The sequence below is a fragment of the Artemia franciscana genome, chromosome 12 (assembly GCF_032884065.1).
Source record: "Artemia franciscana chromosome 12, ASM3288406v1, whole genome shotgun sequence".
NCBI lineage: Eukaryota > Metazoa > Arthropoda > Branchiopoda > Anostraca > Artemiidae > Artemia > Artemia franciscana.
Window position 1 is genome coordinate 27,026,567 of NC_088874.1, and position 13,661 is coordinate 27,040,227.

Below are 13,661 nucleotides of genomic sequence, written 5' to 3' on the forward strand. Positions count from 1 at the left end.
AACGTGTATCAATCCTTACACTAGGTTTCCACACAACGCATTTGCTAATGGTAACGGAATGAGCGTATTTAATTTGCCAAAAAAAATCATAAGTATTTTATGATGGATTCATTGGTCAAATTGCACAATTTTTTTTTTTTTTGCACTGTTCCAAACACATTATTTCATAAGTGTTTTTATATCAAAATTTAAAAACTTACTGCGCAAGATTTTATTTTCATATCTAATTCAAATAATCAAATAAAATTTTATCAGACTTATTTTCTTAAACAGTCCAAACTTCTCAAATGTCGTAAACCTAGTAAGGGTCGGAATATTATAAGGCGCAATTTGTCATCCAATAGTTGGATCCTCTATCTCAAGAAATATTAAGGGTATTAAGGGGGAATATCTCGGGAACAGCTTAGGATATTATATTGAAACTTTCAGGGCATGTTGAAGGGGATGTTAAAAAAACCAAATAACACTATTTGCAAAAACCTGCTACTACTATTATTACTGCTAGGACTGAGTAAGACTATTATGATTACGACTTCCAAGACTACGACTGCTATTATTAAAGCTAGTGCTACTAACAATTATAACAATTACAACTGCTTCTACAAATAACAAAAAGGTAAAACGACCATGAATTATTTTAAGATAGTTTAATTTTTTCTAAATGAATATGTCGGCTCTATTTCTAAGAACAATCATACTTGTAAGACTACAATAATTCTTGTTACCCTCCAATCGTTTTGTTTCAAACAGTTCGTGGTAACGAACTGTAGTAAGGAGCGACCCGGCTCAATGGTAACCAAAAACTCTAAAAAATTGAATTTTGATATCAATAGCTACATCGAAAGAATCGCATTTTAATGCTGATTTTAAATATATAAGTTTCATCAAGTTTAGTCTTATCCATCAAAAGCTACGAGCCTGAGAAAATTTGCCTTATTTAAGAAAATAGGGGGACATACCCCCTAAAAGTCGTAGAATCTTAACGAAAATAACACCATCAGATTCAGCGTATCAGAGAACCCTACTGTAGAAGTTTGACTCTTTGCCACAATTCTACTTTTTAAAACAATTAAAAGCTTTAGCGTAAAGAGCGAGGGATTGCGGAGGGGACAACCCATTTCATATACGGAGTAATTTCTGTTCGTTTTAAGTTTTAATGTCGCTCCTTACTTTCAGCTAAAAAAATTAGTTTTTTTTTATTTAATACTTAAAAAGGGAAATAGTGCTTTAAATTTCTGCTCGAATGGGCCCTCTCCTGATCTTCTAGGACCATTGGTTCCATATAATCACCTGGTAAAAAAAACAAAAACAACAACAAATAAACACACGTGTCTCTGATCATGCTTCTGGCAAAAAAAAAAAAAAAAAAAAAAAAAAAAAAAAAAAAAAAAAAAAAAAAAAAAAAAAAAAAAAAAAAAAAAAAAAAAAAAAAAAACACACTTATGCAGGTTCTCTAATATGTTGAACATGGTGGTATGATTTTGATTAAGATCGCGTGTTTTTTTGGGAGTGCTTCCCCCTTTTTCGAAAAAAGGACATATTTTCTCAGGGTCGTAGCTTTTGATGGGGAACATTGAACTTTTTATGTACCTATTGTTGTCAAGTTTCCATTTTTTAGAGTTTCAGTTTTTATTGGACCAAGTCGCTTCTTACTTACAGTTCACTACCCCGAAATTCAGATTTTATTTTCACATTCAGTGTAAAAAGGCAACTTATAACATATTTTATTTTCCGAATTGAGCCAAAATCGTTGTTTATCTATGTAATTTTCAAACCCGTTTCCATTCATCATAGCATTTCTGTTTTGAAAAGTAAAATTTATTCTTTGCTACCACCAATACCAGTTAATCTCAAATTAGTTCTTTAAAAAAAAATTTCTTTCAACATTTGGCAAAATATGGCATGTTGATACTCTTACCAGACTTGGGCATAGTCGCTTAAAACTAAAATGGGAACAATCCCAAAAAAATGCACGGGAGGCGGGAGCTCATAGGTTCGCTACTAATATTGGCAGAATGAAATAAAAAGCCTTAAAAATTAGAGACGGGATACCAAAACATATATACTTTTTTTTTGGGAGGGGGTAAGTAGGGAGGTGGTATCCAAGAAATTTGTCTTCAATTATTTATACTATAATCGCTGTACCCCACGAGCAAATACGTGAAATTCTTATTTTCTGTAACACATAATGTTATTTTATGTGCTGAAAATGATGAAAATATTTCGCCTATTCAGCGCTAACGAAAAAAAAACTTGAAGAGCCACGCGGACTTTAAAGGAAAAGCTTAATTTGATCAAGATGCATCTTCTGACACAGATAGCGTCCAGAAAAATTCTTTGTCGTAAGTCTTCTTTGCTCTTTAAACTATCCAATGAAATAAATGACATCTCTGAATTTTTCAATTAACAACATAAAACCTCCTCTTCTAATCTTTTCATCGACAGTAAAAATATTTTTTTCGCAAAACAATTTTTCGTTTGATATAGCCCTCAAACTTTTTCGTATAGCCCTTTCCGAGCAAATCCGGGTAGTAAAACAGAACGTAATAAGATGGTAAAGTTAAATTGGGAAAAAGGAGAAAAAACAAGAACAAAGAAAAAGCAAAGTCTGCCATCTGGCGTAAGTCTTTAACTAGTCTAATAGCAAACTGAGCCCATTTCGGACAGAACTTTCATGGATATACTCACGTAATACACCTTTACCAGATTAGGGTTACACAATGTTTACATTCTAATTTTTTTTTACTCATGTACTATACCTTTTATATTTATTACTCACGTAATATACCTTTACCAGATTAGGGTTACATAATGTTTACATTCTAATTTTTTTTTTTTACCTCTGCAATGAATTCTCTGCTACAGCCAGTACTAATTACTCTCAAATTAGCTCTTAGATGTTCCAACATACAATAACAGAATTTGTACATGTTGATGCTTGGATGAGAAGTGAGCATAATTAGTCAAAGCTAAAATTGAAAGGAACCCTGAAGAAAGTTATTAAACTTACCTGACAAAGATCCATAACAACCGACTCATGGATCTTCTGCCACAAGTGAGCACGGAAAATTTGAATCAACGATATCTTCAAGGTTGGAATTTTGCCATGCATAAAAATACCCGTCAAATCCAACTGAACTTGAAATCCCACGTAGACATTTGCGCGATTAATAGTGGGAGACCACCAGAGCGTAAATCGCCGATTTGGAATTTGATTCAAACCCGATCTCTGGGCATTTGTCAACTTTTTATACTTCATCGATTCCTCAAAACCAGAGGCCTTTTCCCAGAAGAGACCTTCCCAGGTGGGGAAATAGGTCCCTTTGAATAATGTATGTTCAAGGATACCCTCAACACCGCCAAGGGCTTGAATCATGTCAGTTCGATAGTTATTCAAGTTCCACAGTTTGCCGTCGTGACGTTGGTGAGTCCACCAGAAGGGATTTTGCTTCAGAACCTGGAAAAGTAAACCAATATATTGCAAAACTCAAAATATTTAAAACTCAAAATATTGACTGAGCTAAATATACAGGTATTACGAGACAGATCCAGCTCATTTTTGTTCCTAAATACCCTTCTTTATTTTCGAATGCCCTTAATTGTATAAATAAACGTTCCCCTAATTAATTTCACTGGTTTTTAACCAAACCAGTCAGTTTCCCAATCAAAGACAAAAACAGTAAAGCAAATTCCCTTTTTGCAGCTTTAGGTCGCTAGGTAGAGTACTATCGATTTACTTTAGCCCTTCTTTTATATAGGAAGAAAAACAAAACAAAGATATTGGTAGTATAAGATATATAACCTTTAATCTCCCACGTCCCCAAAACCATTTTCAAATATAAAAACCGTAAGGTCCCTTGATGGTAATATTGCGGAAAATAATCGATTTATGATTTTCAAGTAGAGCAAGACCTACAATTTCATTTTTCATCCAAACGAAAAACCAGGAAATTATTCAACACTTTGGTTTTCTTATCTCCAGGTTTTGACACAAAAGCCTCCCCTAGTTTCAAGAGGAATAAAAGTCAAATTTTACGTTTTTTTGATTTTTATCCAGCAAGCAAGCTAAATGGAAATGGGAGAGTTTTGAGCTAGGGCAACTATAAAACCCAATATCCCTCCCCCGCCTAATTTTTGCACATATAAAACCTTGGCACCAGATAGCACCAGTTTTACATAAAATGAAAGCTTATAATTGTATTTTTGATTTTTCAAGCAAACAAAAAATGGGAAAAAATGTAGCAAGTATATAAAATGCAGCGTTCAGTATCAATACATATCATTTAAGAAGTAAGTCAAATCAATACAATGTAAAAACAAACAAAACTATTTAACATTTATAACAAATCTTAAATATTGATTATCATCGCTTTGCTCGAAATAGTTAAGCAACGCATAAAAGACGTCTGTTCATCAAGTTAAGGTGCAAAAAAGATCCATTTTCATCTCACTAGCTAGGAAGAAAAGTAGCCCAAAATTATTTATTATTTAATACCAGGCCTAGGATACTTGATTACACCACGCCTCCCTTCACCTTTGAATAGTATTTCAACGAATAAAAATATTACTAACAACTAATCGCAGCACCAGACAATCTGAAGCCATAACATCTGCTCGCGTTCTTCCTCCACCCCATTGTTCTGAGCTACTCTACTTGCTAAGACGACGAGCCAATAAACTACTTGTGAATAGAATTATTTCGGCATCATAATAGTATAAATTAAATAAAAACCAACCACCACATTTCCAGTGACAAACAGACAACATAAACACAAAGGAAACGAGGGAGGTATTCAACCACTGGTTTTTGTTTTTTCAAAATTAATAATTCAACAGATTAAAATTATTTATAATTTGGATATGAAAAGAGCCCAAAGTGGACCCTTAGACCCGTCACCCAGATATTTCATATATTTAAATTGTCATTATAGTATATCATTTCAATTATCCTGACTGTCATATTTTGGCAAAATGCTTGGAATTCATAGTAAACATTTTTGTTGATAGCCTTCTTTCTATTACTAAGTCCAAATTACTTATTTAAACCGTTGAAATTTCAGTTATATTCCACTTTGCTGCATGCATCATGATTGATTTTAAATAACCGTGGAAATTTATACCCTTTATAAATTATACTCACCAGAAAAGCGACGGTTAACCCATTCTAATCAAATACTATGGTTTAAATACAGGCAGCCAGGGAAAACTGATGAGCCACATCCACACAGCAGGGGAGGATCCTTCGCCTCAACATATTCAGAGCTTTATTCTTTACTTCGTCTAATTTGGGTATTGGTTTAATCCCTCCCCTCTTCCTTGCCGACATGTAAGTGAAACAGAAAAAGACGACTCAGCTCCTTTCCCTACCCTTCCAACAACAAAGTTATAGAAGTCTTTGGCATTATTCAGAGATTCTGAATGCAATTTCAGACCACATGAGGATAACGAACGACGTAAATGTAAATAATTTGCCGTCTCCTAATTATATTGCTTTTTGATACATTTCGATTTTCAACCCAAGGCATTAAATGACAATTTTCTTGAGTAAAATTGACCGTACGCCTATTTATTTTAAGACAAAGACGCATTACATAAAACATTAACAAACATATAACAAATTTCCAAGCACAAAAAATCAACTCACCTGATACTGTTTAAATTCAGTCCTAACACGCCATCCTTTATCATAAGCCAGGGTATGTCTATCCTTCTGGAATAGTGTGTTAATCCTAGGGATACCTCTGTCCCAAGAGTCTTCCAAATCTTCAAGGGTTAATCTTCGATTTTGAGCATTAGCCTCTTGTCTTTTGAGAGCATATTCTGCCCATACCCTTTGCGAGTCAATAAATTCGGCTTCCCAAGGCTGAATGTATCGGTACAAGTTGGGAATGAGCTGATCTTCGTCGTGAGACATACCCGAACGGAAGTGGGTTATGCCAACTTCAGTTTGCTTTGACCACCGTAGATCGGACTAAAACAGCAAGAAAACGTTGAACATTAAAAAGATGATTTCAACAGCTATTACAAGCAGAATAACAATAATTTAACTTGACAACCATAATCATCTTTTCTATAAATCATCTTTTGAATGAAATTCGAAACCCCTGAACGCACATACATGGAACAAATGGCATTGAGGTGATATTGCGGGAATTTTAACTAAAAGAATTGAGTGACGTGGACTGTTTGGGCAAATGATACTTTGTGAAACCGTGCAGCGCAATTAAGGGACTTAAATCCACATTCAAATGGTAGTACCAGGAGACCAAGCTTTGTTCCGAGAAAGGGAAAACTTATTTTTTCAGCTTCAATTTGATTTAATTTCATTCGGCAAATTTGTATTTATAAAGAAAATTTATTCTTTACCATAGACAATCTAATAAAGCACTAATTTGATTGTTGACAGTATGGAATAATTTATTTTTTAATGTATAGTTTACTTGTCACTGTCTTAAAAAAATTCTCATTCACCAGACTGGTTTTGTTCTTTTATAATAAAAATGGAGTCGGTTTGTCAGAGTTACTTAAGTGAACCCTATGTAGAGTACTTAAGCATTTTAATTTAATTCACTTAGAGTGTTACTTAAATTTCAAATTTCTGTTATCTGAGTGCTATCTGAATTTCTAAAGTTATCTGACGCTAAAGTTATCTGACGCTAAGTTTCTTTGACCCACTAATTTAAATTTAATTTTTATGGAGGAGTTTGTAATCGGAATCCTTAATTTTGCAGACTGGCTATCCAGTCAAAATATTAGTCTATATTAGCTTAGTTTTGCTGTCAGAAGATTGTCCATGATTATAACAAACTGAATTAGAGTTTTGAACAAAAATTTTATTTCTTCCTCGCAATATTTCGGCTATCTCAAAAGACTTCACTTATGCACGTTAAAATATCAAAATAAAATATCAATTAGCGCAGTCAAGACTCTGAGGTATTGATGTATCTTACCTGAGGTATTAACACATGTCCCATCGACAGCATACCCAGACCTCCCAGCTCTTTTGGCGTATAGAAAACGACTGGAGGAAATCGACTCGGCATTTTGGAGTTCAGTCCAATTTTGATACGAGTTTGTATTTTGTTCTCACACTTCACAAGCAAGTCCAGCAGTTCTTGTGTGTTTACAACTGATTCCCTGAAGTAAGTCATAAGACCAATCAGTGCCGTGTTCCATTTGTTGACAATCTAAAAAAGATAAAAATATTACTCTTACCAAAACGTTTATTCCAAAATACTAGCAGAGATCAGCCCAACTTATCCTTGCACGTTCTACAACACCTGATACTAACAAATTATTTCAGCAACAAGCCTCCTAGTAACACAGCAGGTTCCCCCTCTTCCACCTCTGGTGTGTTTAAAGCTTCACTCTTAACTCTTAGTAGTCGGAAAATACAGAAGACAACTACTACAGGATAAAGTAATCACAACCCAAGTTAAAAGGTTGAAACTAACAAGTCCAATTTTAAAATTCTTCAAATTTAAAACAACTGAGGAATAAAATTAGACCTTTTTCTAATATTTTTTTCTCACTTCATTAAAAAAAATAAAAAAAAAAAAAAAAAAAAAAAAAAAAAAAAAAAAAAAAAAAAAAAAAAAAAAAAATAAAAAAGCATACTTTAACTAAAAGCATTTTTTACACTGATTCGGCAATGGTAATAAGAGTGCTTCCTTTGCCAAAATTTTTTGCGCATGGATTTTTTGTTCATCTACTGCCATAAATTCAGCAAAAAAAGAAAAAGAAATCATTAATGACAAAAAAAAATGTGGATGTTAAAGAACGTCTGATAACATTATAAAAATTCTACATAACAAACTTTATTAGAAATTATGCAAACACTTTTTTTACTCAAAATGCCTGAATTTAACTATATTTTTAGAAAAATATAGTTAAATATTTATATATAGTCACACTAGTCTAAAACAAGAGCTAAGAGCTCATATGGCACTTGTGACGAGGCAAGAAGAGCTAAGAGCCAAGAGCTCATATGGTATGAGCCCTAACAAAATTCTAAGAATCAATAGATTGATTTAAAAGGAAAATCAGAGGCTTAATGCCGGTCGGGATTTCAAATAAGAGCTCTGAGTCACGATGTCCTTCTAAATATCAAAATTCATTAAGGTCCGATCATCCACTCGTAAGTTATAAATACCTCATTTTTTCTAATTTTTCCTCTCCCTTTAGCCCCCCAGATGGTCGAATCTGGGAAAACGACTCTATCAAGACAATTTGTGCAGCTCCCTGACACTCCTACTAATTTTCATCGTCCTAACACGTCCAGAAGCACCAAAATAGCCAAATCACTGAACCCCTCCCCCCAACTCCCCCAAAGAGAGCGACTCCAGTACGGTTACGTCACCCACGTATCAAGGACATTTGCTTATTCTATCCACCAAGCTTCATCCCGATTCCTCCACTCTAAGCGTTTTCCAAGATTTCCCCCTCCAACTCCCCCCAATGTCAACAGATCTGGTCGGGATTTAAAATAAGAGCTTTGAGACACGATATCTTTCTAAATATCAAATTTCATTGAGATCCGATTACCCGTTCGTTAGTTAAAAATGCCTCATTTTTTCTTATTTTTCAGAATTAACCCCCCCCCCAACTACCCCAAAGAGAGCGGATCCATTCCGGTTATGTCAATCATGTATCTAGGACTTCCGCTTATTTTTCCCATCAAGTTTCATCCCGATCCCTCCACTTTAAGTGTTTTCCAAGATTTTAGGTTTCTCCCTCCCAACTCCCCCCCCCCCAATGTCACCAGATCCGGTCGGGATTTAAAATAACAGCTCTGAGACACGATATCCTTCCAAACATCAAATTTCATTAAGATCTGATCAACCGTTCGTAAGTTAAAAATACTTCATTTTTTCGATTTTTCCGTATTAACTGGCCCCCCACTCACCCCCAGATGGTCAAATCGGGAAAACGACTATATCTAATTTAATATGGTCCAGTCCCTGATACGCCTTCCAAATTTCATCGTCCTAGGTTACATGGAAGTGCCTAAAGTAGCAAAACTGGGACCGACAGACAGACAGACAGACAGACCGACAGAATTTGCGATTGCTATATGTCACTTGGTTAATACCAAGTGCCATAAAAACGAAAGGAAAAAGGAAAGTCAATATAATCTCTTTATTTGATTTTACAAGATTTAATTTACATAAACGTTCATATTAGCTAAAAATCCAACGTCACAAGTTCTTATAAAGCGAAAAGCTTGTCTCTAAAGTATTTATTGCTTCCTTTACCTCGGGTTTTCAGCCATTACTACTACTACTAACAACTCACCAGAGCACCAGGCCGCCTGAGGCCAACGCAACAACGCACGCTCCTCCTCCATCCCAATCTATTCAGAGCCTCGCTCTTTACACCCTGAAAAAATCCCATCCCAGACGAGGACGACCTGTTTTCCGTTTAGCCCTAGACATTTGGCCGAAAAGGACAATCTGTCATCCTTCATCTGCAGAACGTGCCCTAACGATCTCAACCTTTCTTTCATCATAGCCCTAGAAAGCAGGATTAAACCACACTTTTCGTACAGCCTACTGTTTGAAATACGATCAGTCAGTCGGATATCCAGAACAATCCGTAGGCAATTTTTCTGCAAAACATCTAGTATATCTTCATCCGCTCTTCGGAGCGCCCATGCTTCAGAGCCATATTTGACCACTGTCACCACTGTACCTTCCAATACTCTAATTTCGGTTTGCAGACTGATCTTCCTAATCTTCCAAATTTTTTAATTGAGAAAAAACACCCTGAGCCTTGGCTATTCTAATTTTATAATCTTCACTGCTCACAACTTCTTTACTAATAATAATACCAAGGTAAATGAAGCTGCCCACCTGATCAATCTTTTGTCAATCTTTTGTTACCCAACGCCACCTTTTCATCTTCACTTATTCCTAGCCTCAGCGATTTAGTCTCCTTAACATTAATTTTCAAACCTATTCTAGCACCCTGAACTCGCAAAACCTTTTAAAAGTTCATTCATTTTGCTCACACTTTCATCTAGGATGCTTAGATCATCAGCATAATCTAAGTCCAGGAGAGTTTTTCCTCCCCATTTGTTTCCGTGGTCTCCAATTGCCATTCCTGTGCTCCTTAAAACGAAGTCCGTCAAAATGATCCGTACAATCATCGATTCAATAACCAAATGATCCATTTTCAGCCATTGCATGACGTAATTTCAAATAAATTTCTTTTTTGTTTCTCGTAAATTTTCTTTTCAGCGACTTTTTATAGTTTATAGTAAAAGCCAGTTTCTAACCATATTCTGCAGGATCCTATATATCCTGAATTTTCTAAGAGAATAGGGGGGAGGGAGGATTTCTGCAGACTATAGAAAAAGCTCTTGTTCCAAGAACATTTTAAATTAGTTTCATATGTCTAGTGCAGAGTTTAGATGGTTTTTTTTTCTCGATGCATGTACCTACAGAGACACAGAAGTAAACTTGATTTTAAATACCTACTCATTCATTTGTTAATTAACGAGGCTTCTTGACTACAAAGGTCCTAGCGTTGGTCTATTAACCGTAAGCCCTCTCTCGAATGATGAAAGCATGGATAAAAAGGAATATACGATTCAGGAAACCTATACATGAATTTTGGTAAACATATTTCGTTTTGTCTTTTATTTATGTACAAGAAAGGACATCTTTTCCTCCAACCAGGAAAGGATACACTGTTATCAGCGCATCCTTTCAAACAACCAGGGCATCCTTTCTTTCCAAATGTATAGACCTTACGAACTTGTGACCGAATATTACTTCAATACTAAGATAAATAGAAAAAATTAAACGCTCTTCTACTTTAGCCTTATTATTACTAACGGCTTTATTCACGTTGTTGCTCAAACTGAATTATCTTATTCCTGCTATTCGTCAATTAAAACAGTGCCATTATGCCAAATTAGATGGGGCTATAGCAAAGTCATCGTAATTAACAAATTACTTTTAAGCGACAAGACGAGTAAAATAGTTCTTCAATATGCCCACTGGACCAGGAGGGGGCGTAATTTATGTTCCGGGGGGGGGCAACAAGCTTTGGTCTCTGTTCGTATTATTTGCCACTTTATATCTGTAATTAATGTGACTTCGACCTTTCGCGGGGGGGGGGGGGTACCTGCCCCTAGACTGGATGGTTTTGTTTTTCTTTTCAATGTGACAAAGACACTTACGCATCTTATAACACATATTGGTTACTGAATAGATTATACTGTGACTAAACATATCATTCCAATGTTAATTAGTTCCAATCAATTTCTAAATATCGCATCAATGAAACTTACTTTGGTGAAAGTAGTCGAACCAGAGGCCATGAGAATTTGACGAACACGGTTATGAAATTTGGTCAATGAGTCATCATCAACACGAAGGAAACACTGAGCAGTTCTTTCTTTGGTGACCTCGTTTTGAAGATTCCATACACCATCTCTATGGGTGAATTCTTCGTGTGTCATACGAATCTTAGGGAGGATTCTACACTCGAAACCACACATGTTGAACAGCAGGTTTGGATTGTCCTGAAACAGTTATTACATATTATACAAAACAAAAAATGAGGCCAAAAAGAAACTATTGCGCGGCATAAGGGTGGGTTGTTATAGTCTTAAGAAATCAAGCCGCTTTCCCAAGGACTTTTGTGTAGGAGCTTCCCTTACTCACACATGTGATGTGCAAGAAACAAATATATGTCAATAAAAACATAATTGGCAGGAGATACTGCACAAGTGAAAATAAACTCCAGCAGCACCTCTCAAACCAGGGAATTATTAGACTTTTTAGCACTCACCCTACCCATGTCAAACTATCACGGTGAATTTATGGCCAGTTTTGATGTTTAAAAATAATAACGGCAAAATATTATTTTAGGGGTATGGCATTCAAAGAAAATCAAATTACTTAATCATGGTACCTTTTGTTTATTTAATAACTGAAAAAGCCCAACCGCAAAACTTAGAATGAATTTAAGTTTTGAAACATTTAAACAAAAAAATCAGAAATAGGTTTAAACCAAAGATTTATTACCTGAATCGGGACCATATGAAATTACCATACACAAGAAGGTAAACAACCCCAAAATATATAACAACCCTAAAACAACAAAAACTCTAGCCACATTACCAAATACAAGTTAGTGAACAACCCTAAAATATCTAAAACCATAAAAGAACCCTAAAACAAGAATGGTAGTAACAATGGTAACAGAGCACATCAGACCTAAGCATAGTGTTTTTTGTGACATGGAAGAAAAAGGCAAGGAGCTTGGCAAAACTCCAGGTGAATTTATAACCCCTGAAGATTTGAGCCACAATATAAGTAAACAATGAACAATCAGGAATCTATTAATTTTTGAAGCAAGATGCAATGAATTTTGTTTTTGTGCCATTGTTTGTGTATTACTAGGGACGCATGCAAAGGAGAAGACCTTGACCCCCCCCCCCCAGAAAAAACTCAAATCTTCCTGAATTCTCCTTGAAATTCCAATTTGAATAATAAACAATTCTCTTTATTGCAAAGAAAATCTAGCATACCATTAAAAAACTAAAAATTATACTTTCAGCAAATAATGGTAAGAAACTTCATTTTTCATTTAAGAATTATTGAAATTATGAACATAAAATCGTCTTGGATAGGAGACCCGAACAACATCTAATTATTAGAAACGAACTAAAAGCCAATATCCATTTTCCCAGAAATAATTTAACTTCTACATATACGGTAGTGTATACGGTACTGTCTACACATACAATGCCTTTGCATTTTTTATCACATTTATCATACAGATGGGAAAGCTGCTGTTCAAACTTTTATCTTTTTTAATTTCAAAAACTTGTGCCTTAAATTCTTGTTGTTAAATTCTTTCTGTGAAAATGGACATTTCTGGGAAAACGTTAAATTCTTGCTTCTCTTGTTCTGTGCCTGAAATATCCGGTTTTAATGGCACTTGTATGATTAAAAAGCATGATTTTTTTTAAATTGAACGATTTTTTTAAATCGTTTAATTAAATTTTTTTTTTTAATTAAACAGAGCAGAAGTTTCTTTTCTAAAGCCCAGAAAAGGGCGGTTTATAAAAATGTTGTAGCATACCTGTTAGGTAAACACTAAAAATCAACTCAAAGAAAATGTCAATTAAGGCCTAGCCTAAGTCCAAATCTTCTACTCCCTAGTCAATTCTTTTTTCCGAGACAGCAACTCAGTCAAATACTAAGGTATCAGTTTTCTTCATCGCTTCAACTAAACAAACATAAGAAGGTTGAGCCTAAGGGGTTTCTCACTCAAAATTACGATTAGGCGCAGGCTATCCTTAGCAATTCTTCTTGTAATTATTTATACAATAGAATTTTTTATATGTATTTATTAACCGGCAGTTTGATGTCTGCACGCTGCTTATTCTCTAGACTCTGTTTAAACAGGTTACAACTAACTAATACTTGACTGAATTGCTCCTGAACAATCGGAGTGGTTAGTCCCTTGGTGTAATTTATGCATTCTCACACGCTCCGATAACAGCTGGATCTAGTCTTTTGAGGGGAATTTTTGACTTGGGAACACAAATATGTAAAGTATTTGAAGGGATTGCAACCAGGAAGTATATATTATAGAAATTAATTTCTGGTTGTTGAATAGAAAATTTTTGCTGTATTTTTTGA

The 13,661-nt window shown here is 34.9% G+C and overlaps 1 protein-coding gene across 1 annotated transcript in view; it reads right to left on the reverse strand.

The window, feature by feature from the left end:
- Positions 1-13,661, reverse strand: part of LOC136033934 (pre-mRNA-processing-splicing factor 8) — a 96,395-nt gene that overhangs the window by 17,608 nt on the left and 65,126 nt on the right. The window contains exons 17-20 of the mRNA XM_065714951.1: positions 11,297-11,530; positions 6,951-7,187; positions 5,645-5,971; positions 3,011-3,457 (exon numbers count right to left, since the gene is read on the reverse strand). Coding sequence (XP_065571023.1) covers positions 3,011-3,457; positions 5,645-5,971; positions 6,951-7,187; positions 11,297-11,530 — 1,245 coding nt within the window. The remainder of the gene's footprint in view (positions 1-3,010; positions 3,458-5,644; positions 5,972-6,950; positions 7,188-11,296; positions 11,531-13,661) is intronic.